At 47.0% G+C, this 21,584-nt stretch overlaps 2 protein-coding genes and 2 long non-coding RNA genes across 12 annotated transcripts; 2 read left to right on the top strand and 2 right to left on the bottom strand.

Annotated features, from left to right (window-relative positions):
• Window positions 1-159: 159 nt before the first annotated feature.
• On the bottom strand, window positions 160-8,631 carry LOC311018244 (aldo-keto reductase family 1 member B1). Of its 3 annotated transcripts, none has more exons than XM_084017108.1 (10): window positions 8,320-8,418; window positions 7,674-7,850; window positions 7,347-7,463; window positions 4,876-4,953; window positions 4,006-4,122; window positions 3,460-3,572; window positions 3,024-3,111; window positions 2,512-2,595; window positions 2,046-2,128; window positions 160-332 (listed from the first exon to the last, which is right to left on the bottom strand). In XM_084017108.1, the coding sequence occupies exons 1-10, from the start codon at window positions 8,344-8,346 to the stop codon at window positions 299-301; spliced, it is 918 nt and encodes a 305-aa protein (XP_083873234.1). In that variant the 5' UTR covers window positions 8,347-8,418; the 3' UTR covers window positions 160-298. The 3 variants fall into 3 exon arrangements, with proteins under 3 accessions (XP_083873234.1, XP_083873233.1, XP_083873235.1); XM_084017107.1 differs by having other exon boundaries at window positions 162-332; window positions 8,412-8,631; XM_084017109.1 differs by lacking the exon at window positions 7,347-7,463 and having other exon boundaries at window positions 162-332; window positions 8,412-8,631.
• A 2,196-nt stretch (window positions 8,632-10,827) lies between these two features.
• Window positions 10,828-19,645, bottom strand: tat (tyrosine aminotransferase). Its single transcript, XM_084017098.1, has 12 exons — window positions 19,499-19,645; window positions 17,219-17,490; window positions 17,035-17,139; window positions 16,762-16,829; window positions 16,430-16,588; window positions 15,506-15,644; window positions 15,356-15,408; window positions 13,204-13,356; window positions 12,994-13,122; window positions 12,802-12,885; window positions 12,613-12,711; window positions 10,828-11,276 (listed from the first exon to the last, which is right to left on the bottom strand). Exons 1-12 carry the CDS (start codon window positions 19,501-19,503, stop codon window positions 11,136-11,138), a joined length of 1,407 nt encoding a protein of 468 aa, XP_083873224.1. The 5' UTR covers window positions 19,504-19,645; the 3' UTR covers window positions 10,828-11,135.
• On the top strand, window positions 11,352-12,583 carry LOC311018264. 6 transcript variants are annotated; one of them, XR_014597697.1, is made up of 6 exons: window positions 11,352-11,497; window positions 11,537-11,703; window positions 11,764-11,984; window positions 12,128-12,165; window positions 12,330-12,462; window positions 12,558-12,583. It is a non-coding gene; the product is annotated as an uncharacterized lncRNA (long non-coding RNA). The 6 variants fall into 6 exon arrangements; XR_014597698.1 differs by lacking the exon at window positions 12,558-12,583 and having other exon boundaries at window positions 11,764-11,927; window positions 12,071-12,165; window positions 12,330-12,524; XR_014597700.1 differs by lacking the exon at window positions 12,558-12,583 and having other exon boundaries at window positions 12,330-12,524.
• LOC311018268 lies at window positions 17,415-19,474 on the top strand. 2 transcript variants are annotated; one of them, XR_014597706.1, is made up of 4 exons: window positions 17,415-17,547; window positions 17,942-18,011; window positions 18,085-18,131; window positions 18,275-19,474. It is a non-coding gene; the product is annotated as an uncharacterized lncRNA (long non-coding RNA). The 2 variants fall into 2 exon arrangements; XR_014597705.1 differs by lacking the exon at window positions 18,085-18,131 and having other exon boundaries at window positions 18,298-19,474.
• Window positions 19,646-21,584: the final 1,939 nt, after the last annotated feature.

Below are 21,584 nucleotides of genomic sequence, written 5' to 3'. Positions count from 1 at the left end.
TTGAATTTTTAAAGATTTAATGTCCACTTGCACCGTTTCCATGGTGATGACTGGTGATTTGTTTTTTTGAACACTATTACAAATGTAGCAGCGTAATAACACACACACACACACACTGAAGAATTATTTGCTTTTATAAATGCTGAATTTAATTCAAATGTAAACAAAAATGACTTGTTTAAATTGTGAGTCATATTCATGAGGATCACGTTTAGAAGATCTGGTCCGGAACTGTGCTGGGTATGGTTTGCTGTTGGTGGTTTCAGCGGATCCAGATCCAGGTCTCTCTCTTCTCGACTCAAACAAAGGGGTAGTACGGGTGAGACTGCAGCCTGAGAGACAGACAGGTGTCAATGTGAAACCAGCATCAGAAACCAGCTTCAGACACGATGACAGGTGTCAATGTGAAACCAGCATCAGAAACCAGCTTCAGACACGATGACAGGTGTCCGCGTGAAACCAGCTTCAGAAACCAGCTTCAGACACGATGACAGGTGTCAATGTGAAACCAGCTTCAGAAACCAGCTTCAGACACGATGACAGGTGTCAGCGTGAAACCAGCTTCAGAAACCAGCTTCAGACACGATGACAGGTGTCAGCGTGAAACCAGCTTCAGACACGATGACAGGCGTCGGCGTGAAACCAGCTTCAGAAACCAGCTTCAGACACGATGACAGGCGTCAGCGTGAAACCAGCTTCAGTAACCAGCTTCAGACACGATGACAGGCGTCAGCGTGAAACCAGCTTCAGAAACCAGCTTCAGACACGATGACAGGCGTCAGCGTGAAACCAGCTTCAGACACCATGACAGGCGTCAGCATGAAACCAGCTTCACCACGACAAGCATCAGTGTGAAACCAGCTTCAGAGATGACAGGTGTCAGCGTGAAACTAGCTTCAGATACGAAGACAGGCGTCAGTGTGAAACCAGCTTCAGAAACCAGCTTCAGACACGATGACAGGCGTCGGCGTGAAACCAGCTTCAGTAACCAGCTTCAGACACGATGACAGGCGTCAGCGTGAAACCAGCTTCAGACACCATGACAGGCGTCAGCATGAAACCAGCTTCACCACGACAAGCATCAGTGTGAAACCAGCTTCAGAGATGACAGGTGTCAGCGTGAAACTAGCTTCAGATACGAAGACAGGCGTCAGTGTGAAACCAGCTTCAGAAACCAGCTTCAGACACGATGACAGGCGTCAGCGTGAAACCAGCTTCAGTAACCAGCTTCAGACACGATGACAGGCATCAGCGTGAAACCAGCTTCAGACACGATGACAGGCGTCAGCGTGAAACCAGCTTCAGAAACCAGCTTCAAACACGATGACAGGCTGTCAGCGTGAAACCAGCTTCAGAAACCAGCTTCAGACACGCTGACAGGCGTCAGCGTGAAACCAGCTTCAGAAACCAGCTTCAGACACGCTGACAGGCGTCAGCGTGAAACCAGCTTCAGAAACCAGCTTCAGACACGCTGACAGGCGTCAGCGTGAAACCAGCTTCAGAAACCAGCTTCAGACACGCTGACAGGCGTCAGCGTGAAACCAGCTTCAGAAACCAGCTTCAGACACGCTGACAGGCGTCAGCGTGAAACCAGCTTCAGAAACCAGCTTCAGACACGATGACAGGCGTCAGCGTGAAACCAGCTTCAGAAACCAGCTTCAGACACGCTGACAGGCGTCAGCGTGAAACCAGCTTCAGAAACCAGCTTCAGACACGATGACAGGCGTCAGCGTGAAACCAGCTTCAGAAACCAGCTTCAGACACGATGACAGGCGTCAGCGTGAAACCAGCTTCAGAAACCAGCTTCAGACACGATGACAGGCGTCAGCGTGAAACCAGCTTCAGACACCATGACAGGCGTCAGCGTGAAACCAGCTTCAGACACCATGACAGGTGTCAGCATGAAATCAGCTTCACCACGACAGGCATCAGTGTGAAACCAGCTTCAGAGATGACAGGTATCAGCGTGAAACTAGCTTCAGATACGAAGACAGGCGTCAGTGTGAAACTAGCTTCAGACACGTAATAAGGAGATGAAGACTTACTCCTCCAGCCTGACGGCCCTCCAGCCTCGATCCAGTCCTCTTAGGGCCCTCAAGTCCTCTTCGGTCAGACTGAAGTCGAAGATCTGCAGACGTTGAGACCAGAACTTCATGATGCTTGTGTTTCTAGAGAAGAAGGCATTGGAGGAAGAGGAGAGAGGAGAAGGAGAGAGGAAGAGGAGAGAGGAGGAGGAGAGGAGGAGGAGAGAGGAAGAGGAGAGAGGAGGAGGAGAGAGGAGGAAGTGGAGAGAGGAAGAGGAGGAGGATAGAGGAGGAAGTGGAGAGAGGAAGAGGAGAGAGGAAGAGGAGGAGGAGAGAGGAAGTGGAGAGAGGAGGAGGATAGAGGAGGAAGTGGAGAGAGGAGGGAGGGAGAGGAGAGAGGAGGAGGATAGAGGAAGTGGAGAGAGGAGGGAGGGAGAGGAGAGAGGAGGAGGATAGAGGAGGAGGAGAGTGGAAGTGGAGGTCTGACCTTGGTGTTCTCCAGGATGTGGTGAGGTTTGTCACTCTTGGGGATCACTGAGACGCCCTGCTGCACGTGGAACCTCAGCAAGACCTGCAGGGGCAAAACCACCCACAAGGGGGGCGTTAGACCAGGGAGACCTCAGACCATGTAGACCTTAGACCATATAGACCTTAGACCACATAGACCTTGCCGACGTTAGACCGCATAGACCTTAGACCACGTAGACCTTAGACCACGTAGACCTTAGACCACATAGACCTCGCCGACGTTAGACCACATAGACCTTAGACCACGCGGACGTTTGACCATGTAGACCTTAGACCACTTAGACCACATAGACCTTGCCGATGTTAGACCACATAGACCTTAGACCACGTAGACCATAGACCACACGGACGTTTGACCACGTAGACCTTAGACCACGCGAATGTTAGACCATGTAGACCATAGGCCACATAGACCTCGCCGACGTTAGACCATGTAGACCTTAGACCACGTAGACCTTAGACCACACTGACCTGAGCCGGACTGTGTCGGTGCTTCCTGGCTATATCCGCTACGATGGGGTCCTCCAGGAGCTTATGAGGATCCGTGTCTCCGCTCAACCTGAGACAGAGACCAGAACGCAGGACTTCTCATTCACCAGAACCAGGATGCATGATGGGTAATTACGCTTCATTTCTACTGCTCTCTTCATCCTTCATCTACAGAATAACGCAGACGACCGTTGTCATGGCGACGTCCGCCGGAGGTTTGTGGACGACGGTTTGAAGCCTCCAGTTCGGCATTTTGGTTGTGACCATATTTGGACTGTGGAGGAGCGACGGCTGGATCTGGATCTGAGGTACTTACAGCTGTGGGGGATCTGGATCTGGGGTACTTACAGCTCTGGGGGATCTGGATCTGGGGTACTTACAGCTCTGGGGGATCTGGATCTGGATCTGGGGTACTTACAGCTCTGGGGGTCTCTCCGGAGAGCCGAAGGGACTGAAGGCCGTCAAGGCGATGTTCTTGGATTTACAGAAGTCCACCATCTCGGTCTGGACCAGGTAGGGATGCAGCTCCACCTGTGGAGGACAGACAGCTGGATTCATGTAGGGACACACCCGGGTCCAGGAGCCAGATCCAGGTCTAGGTCTGGATCAACATTCAGCTCCAGGAAGCAAAACATAACATGATGTTGAAATATGAGTCCAGACGTCCTCTACTCCAGTAGAAGTACAAATACTCTGGTAAAAGTATTGATTCTACCCCTGTACTCAAGTACAAATGTAAAAGTACTGAAATGTACTCAAATTAGAAAGTAAAAGTATCCCTATGAAGTACATTTCTACTGGATGTTTTATGATTTATTAAATAATCAATAATTCCCCTCAGATGCATTAAAACTAAAGTAACAAAGTTGTCAGAAAAATAAATAAAATAAAAACTCAAGTACAAGAACAAGTATTAGTACTCTGATTAAATGGCCATAATGTCACATGACACAATGTGCTGCACCTGGTTGACAGCAGGGGGCGTCCTGCACAAAGCGAGCAGCCTCTCCAGCTGCAGGACGCTGAAGTTGGACACGCCGATGCTCTTCACCTTCCCGGAGTCCCGCAGGGCCTCCATCGCCTGCAGCACACACACACACACACACAGACAGACACGCACACACACACAGATCCTGTGACCTTTGACCTCAGTGATGACAGGAGGGTCAACATTGTTAACCGTGTTTAACGTCTCTAAAGAGATTAACATCATCCTTTTGGACGTTTCCTCATTTAATCAGAGAATTGTGTCCACAAAGTATTCCTGGTCCAGGACTACAGGACTCTGGTGAGTCTGATTACAGGACTCAGGTGTGTCGAGGCTGCTGCCCGAGACCTGAAAGTGTCTGGACCCAGGTCCTGATCCACACCAACATACCCACAGGTAGAGGGTTAGAGGTCTACTTAGAGGAATAAAGGACTACGTAGAAGACTAGAGGGGAACGTAGGGGTTTATTGGGCTACGTGAAGGAATGAAGGTCTACTTAGAGGTCTAGCGGGCTACATGAAGGAATAAAGGTCTACGTAGAAGTCTAGAGGGCTACATAGAGATCTAGTGGACTACATAGAGGTCTTCGTAGAGGTCTAGAGGGCTACGTAGAGGACTAGAGGTCTTTGTAGAGGACTAGAGGTCTACCTAGAGGAATAAAGGACTGCGTAGAAGACTAGAGGTGTACGTAGAGGTCTAGCGGGCTACATGAAGGAATAAAGGTCTACGTAGAAGTCTAGAGGGCTACATAGAGATCTAGTGGACTACATAGAGGTCTGCGTAGAGGTCTAGAGGGCTACGTAGAGGACTAGAGGGCTACATCGAGGACTAGCTAACAGTTCTTACCCTCCACACATCCACGTAGTCCACGTCGGAGGTCAGCATCTCTCCATCGTTCTTTGGGAGACCTTCACCCCCAACTTTCTAGAAACACAAACGGTTCTACTGAAGCTTCGAGGCTAACGCGTGGCACAATTATAATTACACTCAGCATCAATGAAAACTTAACACTTACAATACCACTCTAGTTTTAGCTCTAGAGTTTAGTATTTGTATTTACTACTCATACTTGAGTAGTAATGAGCCAAACAAGTGAAATCTGGGTGGTTGTTTTGCCATTGACCTACGGTCACACCTGACTGCACTTGCTTTGTAATTAGAGCAATGTCGTTGTGCTCGTTGTGTTTGCTGCCAATCCTGTGAGTTTTTGGGATTGGTTCTTGTTCTCTATAAAAAGCCATGTTGAAAAAATGACTTTTCATTGTCCTGGATGCCATTATGCCTCGCCTATCAGAGAACGACCGACATCGAGCTTTGGGTCTGTTGGAGGGTGGACTGTCGATTCGACAGGTGGCCCATAGAATGGGTTGTTCTCCACCCACAATAATGAACTTGAGACGCCGGTTCAACGAAACCCAGTCTGTGAGGGATAGAGCACGTCCTGGACGCGAAAGAGTGACGACTGAGGCCGACGACCATTACATTGTGATGCAGCACCTGCGGGGCAGGTTCCAGACAGCTGCCCAGACGGCTGCAGAGACTCCAGGCAGGCACCAACCACGCATCAGTACCAGTACTGTACGTCGGCGCCTGCATTCTGCCAACTGTGGGAATTTTGGATGTTTGTACTTTATAATCAGAATATTTGTCAGGCTGACTCGATCCACATCTCCTCATCTGACTGTTATGCTATGACGAAAATGAATGCCTGTTTGTAGATGATATGAACATGAGTGCCACATTGACATAAGATAATTTCAGGACTATGACGCCTGTGTTCTGTAAATCTTGACCTTGCCTGTACATCTTGTCTTTGTAAGATAGGACATGATCCGTCCTTTGGTTCCTCCTCCTTAAAAGGGAGATTGTTGTTGGACTCGTGGTCGTTCCTGCTGAGTCTGAACCTTGGCATCAGAAGGCAGGGGTGACCAGTCCCTCCTCTGCAGATGAGAATACTTAGTGGAATAAACCTCGGAGAAAGAGCTGATCCTGGTTGTTGATCTTTATTGGGCAGATTCATTTTTCCACAACACAACTCAGCAGCCAGAAGACCCAATATTGGACCTGTCTTGACCAATGAACGTCGCCAGAATCGTGTGGAATGGGCTCGGCGCCACCTACCCTGGACTCAGGCACACTGGCGTGGAGTCCTCTTCTCTGATGAGTCCAGATTCTGTCAGTACAGGAGCGACGGACGTCAGCGGGTGTGGCGCCGCCCTGGGGAGAGGTATGCACAGTGCTGCGTGCGTCAGCGCGATCGATGGGGTGGTGTGGGTGTTATGGTGTGGGCTGGCATCTCTGCCAACCATAAAACCCCACTGGTCATCATTAATGGCAACCTCACTGCCAGACGTTACATTGACGAGGTGCTGGAGACAACGTGTGTGCCGTTCATCAGGAATCATCCTGAGATCAGCATTCTGCAGCAGGATAACGCCCGCCCGCATGCTGCACGTGTCACCACAGCGTATCTTGAGCAACAGAACATCGATGTGCTGGACTGGCCACCATACTCGCCGGATCTCTCACCCATTGAGCACCTCTGGGACCAGCTGGGACGACGTGTCTCTCGACGTGTGCCTCCACCCAGGAATCGCCAGGAACTGGTGGCTGCGTTGCACCAGGAATGGGCAAACATACCCCAGGACAATGTTGGACGTCTTATACGGTCAATGCGTAGACGTTGTGTGGCCTGTCTTGATGCTAATGGCGGTAACACGAGATATTGAAATTTCAGGAATTTGGAAATTGGGCATGTCATTGTTAAATGTCAATAAAATTATGAAATAGTGTACTTTTTGTTGCTTTCTTTCAAAACTCATCAGTAAAATATCCATACTAACCAAATATAAAAGTTCAAGTACCTACAACAAAAGGATCCGACCACATAAAAAAATACCAGTGTTAAGTTTTCATTGATGCTGAGTGTATTAACTTCATTTAAAAAATGTAGAAAAACACTGAGTCATAAACTACATGAAGCTATGTATATTTTTCTTCACTTTGAGTTAAAAGAGAACTGTTGGAGCTCGTTATCGTGGTCATCTGGCCTGAACTCTGTGATTGACTCCCTCAGCTCTCATGAACCATCACTTATATCAGGTTTTCAACCAGCAGCAACTCTGATGCTGTGCTAAACCAGCTAGCAGGTCTAGACCCAGATGGTTTCCTTACGCTTGTCTACTTATGAATCAAGGAGATGGTGGAGACCAAAACAGAGTTACTATTGTAGCTAATAATTAAAATCGAATTTATCTCTAATTAAAAAAACAGATCCGATCGGTTTAAATTCTGTCAAATGGTTTTTTATGCTCAACTTTTCGTCCGACGGGGAAATGGACAAGGTAGAGGTCCAGGTAGTCCAGCTGGAGATCTTTGAGGGACTTATTCAGGCACACAGAGATGTCCTGCGGGGCATGATGGGTATTCCAAAGCTATATTTAGAAAAAGAATAGGTATTACGTAGAACAATAATATATCATAAACAATATACACAAGGCAGCTACTGAAGGATTAGGGCCACATGAACAGTGTGTCAATCAGCAGGTAAGCCCCGCCCCCTAAAGCATCCCCTGCTTTCTGGTCTGGTGGACTCTAAATGGACCTGTCAATCAGCAGGTAAGCCCCGCCCCTAAAGCACCCACCTTGCTGACGATGAAGACGTCCTGGCGCCGGATGACGCCCTGCTGGATCTTAGCGCGCAGAGCTTTGCCGATGTCGACCTCGTTCTTGTAGCAGGACGCCGTGTCTATGTGGCGGTAGCCCGCCGCAATGGCGGCCTCCACCGCACCCTGGACCGAGGTCCGAGGAAGCAGGGAGGACTGTGGGGGGGGGGGGGGGGGGGGACAAACCTTTATCAAACGGACCTTTCACTATTGATCATCAGAATATCAATCAAAACAATTAAATATGATTTTAGTCAGATAACGCTAGCGACCTCTTCTATGCTCTTTGTGGTCAGACACAGCTGGTTGCTAGGCAACGGGAGTGATCAATCATGGAATTCCTCTGTAGATCGGCTCATTCCAGAGACCGCTCGGTCTGGCCTTCCTGGTCTACATCCTCCTTTGAAGACCACGAAGGCCAGACCGAACGCAGCTCTAAACTTCTGTAACATTCAGACTTCGGAGAGGTCGTACCCTGGTGGCCAGGAGAAAGAAGTATCAATGTTTAAATGTTTAAATTGTACTGTAAAAGGGTCTTTTTCTGTGATCAAGGAGGCGGGATCTGTCTGTAACCAATGAGGAGGTCCCTTGCCATGTGATCTGGAGGCCGTACAACAGCTTTTACCTCAAAATGAACACTAACTAATTTCATGAAGAAGGTTTCTTTGAGCAGGAAGACGATTGGAGGAGAGTGAAAGGGAGGCGTGTTCAGGTCACCTTCCAGGTCCCAAGACCCAGGATCGGCATCCGGGCCCCGTCGTTCAGCTCCAGGATCCGGGCCGCCTCACCGTCCTCCATGAACAGCATGTCGATGAAAGTCAGTCCACTGCCTGTTTCAGCCTCACAGCGAGTCCTTCCTCCTTTATGTGTTGCTTTCACTTCTCTATCGCACCTCTTTCCTTCCTTCTCTCTACCACTCTACCACTCTCTCTCTCTCTCTCTCTCTCTCTCTCTCTCTGTCTACCTCTCTCTACCACTCTCTCTCTCTGCCTTATCAGTCTGGTTAATTATTGGACGACACAAAGTTCTTCACCGTGAAGTATTTATGTGTTCAGAGGAGGAGTATGTTGCAAAGGTCACTTCTCTCAACACACACACACACACACACACACACACGCGCACACACACACACGCACGCACACACGTTGCCGGTTCAACATTAGATGGAAACGTTGCATCATCAAAGGTTTGAGAACCAATCAGCTTCCTTCATTCACTTTCAAACTTACTCTTACGGATGCTTTTAATTTGGCGGGGTGATAATCAAGACTGCAGTAGAACAACAGGCCAAAACGGCCCCCCAAATTCAAAATCATGTCCCGTTTGGCCTAGCAGCCGCGTGTGTCGTCATGGTGACGTGGACGTCGTCATGGTGACGGGGGGGCCCTTGCCTCAAGTTTGGCATTTTGGCAACCAGAACATGAAGCAGCAATGTAGCTAAACGAGATGACCTTCCAGATCCGTGTGGATCAGTGAAGCGTTGAGGACGTTAGTGGGCACAGATATAATATATAATATACAATATACATGTGACCAGGTACTTTTTGGTGTAAAACCCAGAATAAACTGGAACCAGAGACTGAGTATAGAAAAATATACATTTTATTTTGCCTGCATAGACTCGGTGAACAACAAGACCATAGACTCACATAAACTGAGTATACTTATAAATGAAAACAAATCAAAAAAATAAAGCAAACAAAAAGTAACCAAGGTGGGGTAAACTGCACGCCGAGGGGGGTTGGTGTAGAGTGCTGCCTAAATAAGGGACGTCGTCACCACTGCTCACCAAATCAACTAGTCCAGAGCTACCCCAATTTACTCATTCCCAGCATGCTAATGGGACTTAACCACTACAACTACAACAAAACACCCACACAAGATGGCTACTCTATCTGCACTGTCCTCCTCGACATGGCCGGAAACCCCACAATGAAAATAATGAATGGCCCCAGCTAAGAGGTCAACTAAAAATCTGTGAAAACATGGGAAACACAGTGGTATGCAGCTTCAGGTGGCTGGAATAGAACATAAAAAAGTCATTATTTCATAAAAGGACTTAAGAACCTAGTTAAAAACATTGTTTTTGTATGTAGCCTACCTGGCTGCTATAAAACAACCACTTCAAACTATTTGAATTCCCACCAAACATGCAGAATCTAAAACACAAATGCCTTTAATAATTAATTTCAGTATCATTTAATTAGACATTGTAATAATTAAAATCATGCTTTGTAACATTCTAAACAAAAGGAACATACCACAGGCACCTCAGCTGCTCTCACTCAGGTGAATCAATTGAAGCCAAGGGCCCAGGTGAGCTATCCGCCCCCTTTTATAGACTTTGGCCCTCTGCCTGGGTCCTAGTGCCCGACTCCTCTCTACCTCCCTGCCACATATAATATATAAATGTGTGTTTGGTGGAGAAACCAGGTGTGTCGTGGTTGCTCATAGCGACGGGGCCTCGTGGAAGCCTTTGAGTTACTCCGAGCTAAAAGGCACCAGATAACACGGTTGCCGGTTCTAGTGAAACACCTGCTGGACATTGGTTCAAGCAGGCATATTTGATGTTTCTGTTACGCAGCGTGTTTGTGATGTCACAGGAAGTGCACTTCCTGTTCCCCCGCCGACAAATCCGATTACTGTTCACGAGTTTCTGGTTTCACGTCTGATCGATCGTGAGAGATTCTTGTTCTACCACATGAAATACGTCGTTCCGTGAACTCTAAAGCTTTTACGTGTTTTATTTTTATTTTTTGGTTTTAATATCTTTTATAATTATTGTTTCTATTTCCAATTAATGTTATATGTAAAGCACTTTGAATTACAAATCAAATTGCAAAGGTCTGTGTTTCAGGGTCACATGGGACGTTACATAAGGAGCAAGCAGCTGATTGGACGGTTTGAAGCCCCCTGAAGGTCATGTGATTCATGGTTTAAAAGATTTAAGGAACATGCAGACGATGTGATGATATTCTTTAATAACACAGGACAGTTTTATAAGTCATGTTTTTATTACGTCCTTATGAACAAAACTACTGAATATATATATATTTATATATATAATGTATATATAATGATTCACTAAGACACACAATTAGCATAGAAACAATACACAGATGTTCTGATAAACAGCATGAGCACGAGCAGAGGTCGCGGAGGTCGCGGTGGATGTTCGGTGGATATTCTCGGTCTGCAGGTCGGAGAGGTTTACGCTACACGGACATGACAAGCATTGCACAAATTATATAAATACACGAGAACGTTGCCTGTATAAAATATAAATATCTGGTCGGCTCTCTCATTGGGTTCTTCTGTTTCCACGGTGACGGTGATATTAACAGTATGGACGTGGGATTCTAACGTCTCTAGCTAGCTCAGTGTTTGTGGACTAGAGGACAGATCTGGTCCTCCAGTCCTGATCCGGATCCGTGGTCCAGGTCACTGGTCCAGTTCGTTGCTGTCGCGGCTGCAGGGCCGATAGTGGCGCTGGCAGAACTCCCGGATCCGCCCGCACGCCTCCACCATCATCTCCACCGGCACCGTCACCACCACCCGGAAGAAGTTGGGGTACTCGAATGCCTGGGGGGATTTAAAGGGATAACACACCTCTTTTTAATGCTGTGGGGATGGGTGGAGGAAGTTAAAGGATGGAGGAGTTTAAAGGATGGAGGAAGTTAAAGGGACAGGTAGAGGAGGTTAAAGGGACGGGTGGAGGAGGTTAAAGGGTGGAGGAGGTTTAAAGGACGGGTGGAGAAGGTTAAAGGGACAGGTGGAGGAGGTTAAAGGGACGGGTGGAGGAAGTTAAAGGGACGGGTGGAGGAGGGTAAAGGGTGGAGGAGGTTAAAGGGACAGTTGGAGGAGGTTAAAGGATGGATGAAGTTAAAGGGACAGATGGATGAAGTTGAAGGGACGGGTGGAGGAAGTTAAAGGGATGGATGAATTTAAAGGGACGGGTGGAGGAAGTTAAAGGGACGGGTGGAGGAGGTTAAAGGGACGGGTGGAGGAGGTTAAAGGGATGGGTGGAGGAGTTAAAGGATGGAGGGATTTAAAGAGACGGGTGGAGGAGGTTAAAGGGACGGGTGGAGGAGGTTAAAGGGATGGGTGGAGGAGTTAAAGGATGGAGGGATTTAAAGAGACGGGTGGAGGAGGTTAAAGGGACGGGTGGAGGAGGTTAAAGGGATGGGTGGAGGAGTTAAAGGATGGAGGGATTTAAAGAGACGGGTGGAGGAGGTTAAAGGGACGGGTGGAGGAGGTAAAAGGGATGGGTGGAGGAGGTTAAAGGGATGGGTGGAGGAGTTTAAGGATGGAGGGAGTTAAAGGGACGGGTGGAGGCGGTTAAAGGATGGAGGGAGTTAAAGGGACGGGTGGAGGAGTTAAAGGGACGGGTGGAGGAGATTAAAGGGATGGGTGGAGGAGGTTAAAGGATGGAGGGGGTTAAAGGGACAGGTGGAGGAGGTTAAAGGGACAGGTGGAGGAGTTAAAGGGATGGGTGGAGGAGGTTAAAGGATGGAGGGAGTTAAAGGGACGGGTGGAGGAGGTTAAAGGGGCGGGTGGAGGAGTTAAATGGACGGGTGGAGGAGATTAAAGGGATGGGTGGAGGAGGTTAAAGGATGGAGGGGGTTAAAGGGACAGGTGGAGGAGGTTAAAGGGACAGGTGGAGGAGTTAAAGGGATGGGTGGAGGAGTTAAAGGATGGATGATGTTAAAGGGACGGGTGGAGGAGTTGAAGGGACGGGTAGAGGAAGTCAAAGGGGCAGGTGGAGGAGGTTAAAGGGACGGGTGGAGGAGGTTAAAGGGATGGGTGGAGGAGTTAAAGGGTGGAGGAGTTAAAGGGATGGATGGAAGTTAAAGGGTGGAGGAGGTTAAAGGGTGGAGGAAGTTAAAGGGTGGAGGAAGTTAAAGGGGCGGTGTCTTACCGAAGCAGGGAGACAGAAGACGGACTGCTCGATCACCAGCCCCTCAGTGAAGTCCACGTCGTCCTTAAAGTCTGGAAAGTGTTCCATGTCGATCCCCACCTGGAACCATGAATACACAGTTCAACATTCTCTAATGTAATACTGTAAAGTAAGTACAAATACACACAGATATAAGAACTGTGTACTCACCATGAGGTACATGGCTCCTGAAGGCATGATGGGGTTGAGACCCGGGACGGTGCTCAGCTCACTGAAACACAGCTCAGAGTTGTTCTGAGGGACAAAGGAATGAACCATCAGTGACTGGACTGGAGAAGACGTGGACGTCGTCATGGTGACATCGTCATGGTGACGTCGTCATGGCGACCCCACCCTGCGTACCTTCAGGAAGCTGACGGTGTTGCTATAGAAGCTCTGTGGCGTGTTGTTGAGGATGCTCTCCAGCGCCCCCTGGACGATGCTGCAGGCTCCCAGGATCCGCTGACTCAGCTTCACCAGACCCTGCCGGATCTGCCGAGGGCCGACGGGTGAACGTTAACGGGAATCTGTCACTGCCTCCCCATTCGCTCTGATTAAAGACAGAAGACGTACCTTGGATCCCAGGATATCGTTCCTGTCGTGGATGAGGATCCATCCCAGCCTCCAGCCGGGGACCAGCCAGCGTTTAGCCAGGCCGCCGCAGGACAGGACGGGGACGTCGCTGCTAAGGGACGCCACGGAGGGACAATCGCAACCGGGGAAAACCTGGAAGGATGGGACGCAGGATTAAATACGCTCCTGGGGAGATCGGCCATCGTGATCGTGTTGTAACATCACAACATGCTCGGGATTAAAGGGGTTAAAGCTGAAGGAACACAACGTCCCTAGCTTGAAAAGTGGGCGTGGCTAACGTGTTAATGTGAGGGTCTTTTAGCAGCTAAACGCTCCGCTATGCTAACAAGCTAGCATTTAACATTGCTCACCTGCTGCTTGTAACGGCTGCAGCTAGAAATAAGGAGAGACGTTTAAGGCACTGCAGCATTGGCTTCACTATTTAGAACCGGAGGATGCCACCTGGGATAAACAAGCATGGTCTGTTACATTATTACTTATTTGACTGATTTAGTTTTTTGTCCTCTGGAGATTGGGAGAAACCAAAGGAGAGTACGAGGAAGGGGGAGTAAAGTAACCACAGCAAGCTGGTTCTCATTAAAGCCATACATCGTTGAGTGGGGAGCCTCCCTGCATCCTATTGGTCAGACTACTGTGAATGTACAGCAATGTATATCAGACGTGGTGCAGAGCTCTCAGGTTTCATAGCCCCCACCCCCACCCCTCCAAAAAACACACGCCTGCATTAATTGCAAACACATGCGCCCAAGAAAAGTGCAAAGTCATTGTGGACTAGTTGGGTTCAATGGGGGATTGAGGGGATGGGGGTGGGGGGTCTGTGGATGCACCCAACAACCCTCAGTCCACCACTCCAGCTCCCTCCACACATTAAAAACAAAAAATAGGTGCCTTTATGACTCATACAACCTGCTGGGTTTGGGTTTTCTACACAACACGGATTGGAAATGAACTGACTCCAGATCAGCAGCCGAGGCAGGCGAGGTGACGTTTATCAGAACATCATGTCCACTTCTTCTGTTAGGTACCAATGTCCAGCCTGTGTGTGTGTGTGTGTGTGTGTGTGTGTGTGTTTGTTTGCATGACCTTCAAGCTGGTACAAACATTCGAAGGCCGACGTTGTTGCCAACTCTTTGGACTGAATGTGCTGTTAACCTTTTGGATCAGATCTCCAGTCAGATTGTTTAAAGAGACAAAAACACAACAACAACAACCAAAGGGTCTTGTTTTTCAACCAATCACATCGCAACGTCCATCAATCAATCGGTAAGGTTTTGGGACGAGGGTGTGTGTAGATCCACAGTCATGCTACATCCTAAGCCCGCCCACTTTGTAGCGGTCCAATCAAAGGTCGAGAACGTGTCGCACTTAAAAAAAACGGCTTCCAGCAGACGTGGAAAGTCTCCATATTGGAGGGAATAAAAAGGTTCAGGGTTTACGATCTACAAATAGAGTTCATCGGAATTAAAAACCACAAATATCGAAACAGGAAGGAATTGGTCAAGTGGAAGGGCCCGCCTCCTGCTCAATTTGATTGGCTGCCTGGGCCAAGTGTGATATTAACACATGAGAATATTATATTTCATGCACGCAAGAAAAAAGTGTGGGGGGTGACGTGATTATCGGCCGATAATGAGTACCGATTCTAAACTTAAACTAAAAGGAAACTAACTTGATGCCATTCGAGGTCATGTACGCCGTTTCAGGAATTTACTCTGGACAGAACATTTTAAAAAAGAAATTTCAGACTCACTCGTCATACTAGTTGGTTATGGATACAACTGCTACCTGGTTCCAATGGCGACTCACTTGAAACAATGCAGCGTGGTTGTGTGAGAACATCACGTTATGTTAGAGCTGCATGGCTCTGTTGAACATGCCCTCCATGACCTCCATGACCCCAATGACCTCCATGCCCTCCATGCCCTCCATGCCCCCTGTTCATCCAACGTACCCACCTTCCTGGTCGCTGCTTCCAGGCCTCATTCACCCTAATCCCCCCCCTGCTGATGTGGACTTGTCCACCCAGCTGTCAGAGCCAGAGCAAATGCCAGTGAACATGATCTCTGTGGTGAAAAATGTGCCTCGCTGGTTTTACGTTGGGCCAAGCTCTCGCCGCCGCGGCCGCACTCACCATGTCGCTGTAGATTTCATCAGCCAGTATGGGAACGCAGTTTCTGGAGGCCACTGAGGAACACAAGAACAAGTTTCATCGTATCAGTGATGTCATGATTATCCCACATGTGGACCTCTGACCTGAACCGGGGGAAGGACTGCCGCTGACCTTTGAGGATTTTCTGTAGGTGCTCCTTGCTGAAGACGGAGCCACACGGGTTGGACGGGTTGGTGACGATAATGCAGGAAGTCCTCTCGTCAATCAGGCTCTCCATGTGCTGCAGGTCCACCTCCCACGATGTCTCTGGCTGCAGATCAGAGCGGAGAGTGCAGAAACGTTACGTTGTGGTCATACACCCCCCATACCCAGATGTTTTCACCAGGTTACGTTTGTTGGTCATCAAATCCTCACTCGGGGCACCGTTCAGGCTGGTTTCATGTGAAATTTAACCGCAGGAGGGCTTTTGCCCAAACAACTACCGACTCTCTCAAATGCTGACGTTTTGTTTTCCTACCATCATCCACCGTTCTGTGATGCCACAGGTAGACAATCAAAATGTGGCAAGGGGCCGTCTTTACGACTTAACCAACAACGTCAAACGCAGACGAAAGGTTGATTTCATTGTTTCTATTACATTGAACTAAATCTCCCTTCTCCTCCCGTGAATCCTGTTTTGGGTAGTTTATCACAATGTTGAGTAATTTCACTGACCTGTGATTGAATTGAATCTCTCTTATTTACACATTTGTACTTTGAACTAGCAAGCAAACTGGGCACTGATCTCCTCAAGCAAACATTTAGACTTTGCCAAGAGGAGAGTTAACGGAAATCTTTGCAAACCTTGGCAGCTGATGGCACAATAACAGTCGGCCTCGCTGCCAACTTCTGTCTCTAACAGATAGACCTCAGACCGTCTGCACGACTCTGAACTGGAAAAACCCTGAAGAAGATCTTACATTTGCAAAACCCTTCCCAAGAAAATCCATAGTTCTTGTGTGACAGCGCCTCAATGTGAAGTTTACATACATAGATCAATGAATTCTTCTCTGACGTACATGAACAACTGTTATCTTGGAAGCCCTGCCCACTCACCAGCAGGTTGTAGAGTTTGACCTCGATGCCCATGGACACAGCCAGAGTCTTATATAAGGAAAAGCCTGGGCAGGGGACCAGGATGCTGTCCCCAGGGTTACACAGGACACAGATGGCCATTTCAAGGGCCTGACTGCAGCCGCTGGTCAGAATCACATCCTGGAAGAGAACGTGGAGCACTTTACCTCCAAGACCTGGAACCCATGCAAACAATTACACCCGGCCACTTCTAGTCTCTGACTTAGCTAAAGTCACTGTAACAAGTAGATTCACTTTCAAGACATGCAAAGCAGTTTCATTAGAGAAGGTGTGAGGTGTTGGAGGACCTGTACCTTGGCCTCCAGCGGAGCCTCGGGGCAGCTGTAGAAGTTGGCCACTGCCTGTCGGCTCTTCTCGTAACCTGCAGATGGCCAGAGACAATATACAGCATATAAGTCAGTCTGTCTGCATGTGGTTGTATTGTGGTGAGACCTGGTACGTGTCTGTCTGCATGACCATTTGTAGGTGATTCATTTGTGCACCTAGCGTATATTTCATCACCCTGATGCATCTGTACGAGCGCTAACGTGATGTCCGCTTGGCTGATTTTTGTGTCGCTGACTCACCGACAGAGGGGGCGTAGCCGTTGTACTCCTGGGAGTCGACGGCGTCTTTTACAGCCTGCAGCACGGTGCCGTGTGTCGGCAGGTTCCCGAATACGTTGGGGTCCCCTGGGGGAACAGACGTGGTTAAGACGATGGTGGAACGTAGAGCGTACAGCTGTGGTTGTACAGAGAGCCTCTCTCTCACCTATGGAGAGGGCGATCATGGGCTTGTCCGGGTTGGGCGTGAGCTTCATGCTGTCCACGATGGCTCTGATGGGGTTCAGGGTGTTGTTGGCCATCTCGGAGGGCTTCACCTCCCATCGCTGCCTGCGGCTCTTGGCTTTGGACGGATATGAGCTGCCGTTGACGTTGAGGTGGTGGACGCCGTTCCCGTTGACCCCGCTCCCGTTCAGGCCTTTGCTGTGGACGCCGTTCCCGTTCATCTGGACCACGTAAGACTTGTTATCCATCCTGGAGCTGAGGACAGTTAGACGGTCAGTAAGAGGGTTAGTTAGAATGTTAGTTAGAGGGTTGGTTAGAGGGTTAGTTAGAGGACAGATAGAGAGTTAGTTAGAGGGTTGGTTAGAGGGTTGGTTAGAGGGTTAGTTAGAGGGTTGGTTAGAGGGTTAGTTAGAGGGTTGGTTAGAGGGTTGGTTAGAGGGTTGGTTAGAGGGTTATTTAGAGGGTTAGTTAGAGGACAGATAGAGAGTTAGTTAGAGGGTTGGTTAGAGGGTTGGTTAGAGGGTTAGTTAGAGGGTTGGTTAGAGGGTTAGTTAGAGGGTTGGTTAGAGGGTTGGTTAGAGGGTTGGTTAGAGGGTTATTTAGAGGGTTAGTTAGAGGACAGATAGAGGGTTAGTTAGAGGGTTGGTTAGAGGGTTGGTTAGAGGGTTAGTTAGAGGGTTAGTTAGAATGTTAGTTAGATGGTTAGTTAAGAGGACAGTTAGAGGATCAGATAGAGGGTTAGTTAGAGGACAGTTAGAGGATCAGATAGAGGGTTAGTTAGAAATTTTAGTTAGAGGGTTAGTTAGAGGACAGATAGAGAGTTAGTTAGAATGTTAGTTAGAGGGTTAGTTAAGAGGACAGTTAGAGGATCAGATAGAGGGTTAGTTAGAATGTTAGTTAGAGGGTTAGTTAAGAGGACAGTTAGAGGATCAGATAGAGGGTTAGTTAGAATGTTAGTTAGAGGGTTAGTTAAGAGGACAGTTAGAGGATCAGATAGAGGGTTAGTTAGAGGACAGATAGAGGGTTAGTTAGGGGACAGTTAGAGGGTCAGATGTGTGTAAGCGTGTTCATATTTGTTTGTAAGTGTGTTTAAGTGCCTACATATGTGTGTGTAAGTGTGTATCTAACTGTGTATGTATGTGTGTAAGTGTGTATAAATGTGTTTGGAGGTGTGTATATGTGTGTATGTATATATATGTGTACTCTATTTAGCTGAACTTTTACAGCTGGAGCTCAGGTCTGCCCAGGTCTGGTGCTGCTGGATGTCCCTGGGTCTGGACCAACAACCAGAGGGGGCCAAGCCTTTTTGCAGCCTCCCTCCCAGGAACAGCCTGCCGGCCTCCAATGTTAGCTCAGCTCACACCCTGGAGGTCTTTAAGCCCTCATTCACCTTTCCTCCCTGGCTTTCAACTTTGTTTGAGCAAGACACCGGCTCAATGTACTCGTGTGTTTTTCTCTTATTGGATAGTTTATTGACTTGTACGGCACTTAAATGTGCTTTATTAATAAAGTTTGAGTAGAGTTTATGTGTGAAAGTGTGTGAATATTTAGTCTCTCAGAGCGAGTTACAGAGCTGAAAGCAGACAGGGAACGTTTCCATTCATGATCGATGAGTCGTCTGATTGATCAGAATCAGAAAACACACCGATCAATCAAACTATTTAGAACCAATAATGAGCTGATGTTCATAAACTGATCACATTCCCAGCAGCTTCGCCTCCTCCTGTCCCTCCTGGAAGCTGAATGATTTTATTCATTCATACATTTTTTTTTTATTTGTATGATACTTTGTATTCGAGGAAAATAAAGTTAAAAATGAATTAATAAAATTCTTGTATTGACTGCTACTTATTATGAGACTTCCTTTGAAGTTTTAATCTTCTAAATTTGGCATGTGATCCTAGAAAATTAAATGTTTTCCCCGTGGTTGATTATCATTTCTAAAGACTTTTTTCGTTTACCCATTAATGTGGAAATAAAACGACAAAAAAATCGGAATCATTTATAAAACTTTTCATTCAAAAGTTCTAAAAATTGCCTTTTTTTTCTTTCAATCATGCAAAAGTATTTCTGTTCTAACTGTTCTCCATAGAACAGACATAATAATAATAATAATAATAATAACAATAATAATAATAATAAACTTTCCTCCAAAAAACATCAACAAAACGCTTGAAAACAATATTATAATTCAACTTAATTCACAGGACACTTGTTTGATAGTGCACCATTAAAGATGAAAAATAGTCATATTTGTACTTACGTCATTGAAAAGTTGAAGAGGAAGTGTTTGTCCTAAAAGCAGCTGCTGCAGGATGATAGTACTAAGTCCTGTGAAGTTCGATGCCGGTTAAATAGATGATGGGAGTCGAGCCCGGCCCAGACTTCCATTGGTGGAGACCGAGGGCTGAACCATCACACCCCTCTTACATGACTAACAAGAACCATACCGCCTCAAACCCTTCCCTGCGTCGTCGTTACCGGGTGGGGGGGGGGGGGGGGGGGGGGGTTCACGCAGGCGACACGAGCCTCTGTGCGTCACATGCGCTGATATTCATATTAGTTAGAAACTGCAGAGTCACCGTTCTCTCGGCATGACTCATCCATTATTTTAAAAAGGGGGAATGAGATGAACGCAAATAATAAAAACAAAAGGATCACAGGAGCGCTGCTGGTGTCCCGCAAACCACCGGGGCTCTTGCTGAGGGTAACTTCACAAAAGTACAGGCAAAAGTTCAAAACCCTTTCCACTAAAATAAAGGGTTTTGAACTTTTTCAAACTCACCTGAGAGGAGTTCGGTTTTATTTACTAAAGAAGTGTGTTCAAGTGTGTGTGGAGGGGGGGGGGGGGGGGGGGGGGGGGCCTGCCTGGAGAACAGGTTTGTAAGTGTATAATTAGTGAAATATGCTGAAAATTGGATTAGAGAACATGCAAACTTAGTGAACATGCAAACTGTTCTGGAAGGTTACTCACTTAACTCAACAATGCCTCACACAGAAAAGCACTTGGAAACATCAAGTGTAGGACTTTTTGGTGCAATTACTTCATCCACCACTTAAGTGCAATCATTTAATTTAACTGCTTATTGCCACTAATGTCATTTATCCACTGTATAAAACACAATGCCATACAGTCCTTTATATTTTATCTCTCATTATTATTTTACTTGTATTCTTATCTCTACTTTATATATATTTGGCTAAGAGATTATTGTTCATTGTTTACTTTCTATATTTAGCTAAGAGTTTATTGTTTACTGTTCATTGTTTACTTGTTTACTTAAGTTTTTGTAAGCTGGTATTAATTAGCTAGTTTGGTATTCCACCAAACTAGCTAATTAAAGCGGCGTTTACCTGGTTAAGCCTGAGGGGTATTCCACCAAACTAGCTAATTAAAGCGGCGTTTACCTGGTTAAGCCTGAGGGGTATTCCACCAAACTAGCTAATTAAAGCGGCGTTTACCTGGTTAAGCCTGAGGGGTATTCCATCAAACTAGCTAAGCGCAAAGCCGGGCTAATTTCGATAAACCTCGCTACCTTTAGCCAGAGTTGCGTTCCATCAACGTGACTTGAGGGACTCTCCGCTAAGTAACCATGGGAATTTATCCGACCAAACTAGCCATCACGCTTACTTTAGCGGGGGTTTCAGAGAAGTCCGTCTGTCGGAAACAACTGTACCAGCAGAAGGTTCCGCCAAGCCTAGTCCTCGTGATTTCATCACGTGAAAGACCAAAAATTACCAAAATTACATATATGAAGTACAAACAGACTATATTTTCATCAAGCGTCTAAGAATACATGCTTGCAATTAAAAAAATATGAATAAATCGTTTATTTTGTTTAACACCGACTGGCCATATCATTATCTAAAGCCCCCAGTTGGGTGAGTGGTGATGCACCTGCCCTCGGATGTTGGCATTGCAGGTTCACATCCCGGCGAGGACGTCTAATGTGTGTTTTTTTTTTGTTTTTTTGCCTGTATAATTATCTTTAGATCAGAGAATTAGACCAACATTTTACCTTAACTATGATAAATATGTCATACAATTTCCCCAGAACCCAAATATAACTTGCAAAAACATGATAGATATAAAGATGTTATTATTAATAGCATGTTTTAGATCCCAATGACAAAGGCATTGCTGCATGCAATTTACAGCCTCATACATTCCTTTCAGGTGAGTTCATTAATAGGTTCATTGAATGTGTTTATTAAATTGTTGAGATAAATGAGTTGGTCAATGAATTTACTAGGCCTATCTAAAAAAAAGAGAGAGAGGGAGAGAGAGAGAGAGAGAGAGAGATCCGGCCAAAGACAGATGTTTCACAACGTTCCATAGTCGGGAATTG

Source organism: Eutrigla gurnardus, assembly GCF_963514095.1.
Source record: "Eutrigla gurnardus genome assembly, chromosome: 9".
NCBI lineage: Eukaryota > Metazoa > Chordata > Actinopteri > Perciformes > Triglidae > Eutrigla > Eutrigla gurnardus.
The sequence above is the reverse complement of the archived record's forward strand: the minus strand, read 5'-3'. Positions and strand labels throughout refer to the sequence as shown.

Excerpts from the sequence above, each read along its gene's own strand:
- LOC311018244 (XM_084017107.1), bottom strand. The coding sequence starts at position 8,501 with ATGCTGTTCATGGAGGACGGTGAGGCGGCCCGGATCCTGGAGCTGAAC. Across the intron at positions 4,954-7,346 it reads ATTTCCCCGTCGGACGAAAA|AAAGTTGGGGGTGAAGGTCT; the intron begins GTTGAGCATAAA and ends TTGTGTTTCTAG. Across the intron at positions 3,573-4,005 it reads CGCCCCCTGCTGTCAACCAG|GTGGAGCTGCATCCCTACCT; the intron begins GTGCAGCACATT and ends TGTCCTCCACAG.
- tat (XM_084017098.1), bottom strand. Across the intron at positions 17,140-17,218 it reads CATGATCGCCCTCTCCATAG|GGGACCCCAACGTATTCGGG; the intron begins GTGAGAGAGAGG and ends CTGTTCCCCCAG. Across the intron at positions 15,645-16,429 it reads TCAAACTCTACAACCTGCTG|CCAGAGACATCGTGGGAGGT; the intron begins GTGAGTGGGCAG and ends TCTGATCTGCAG.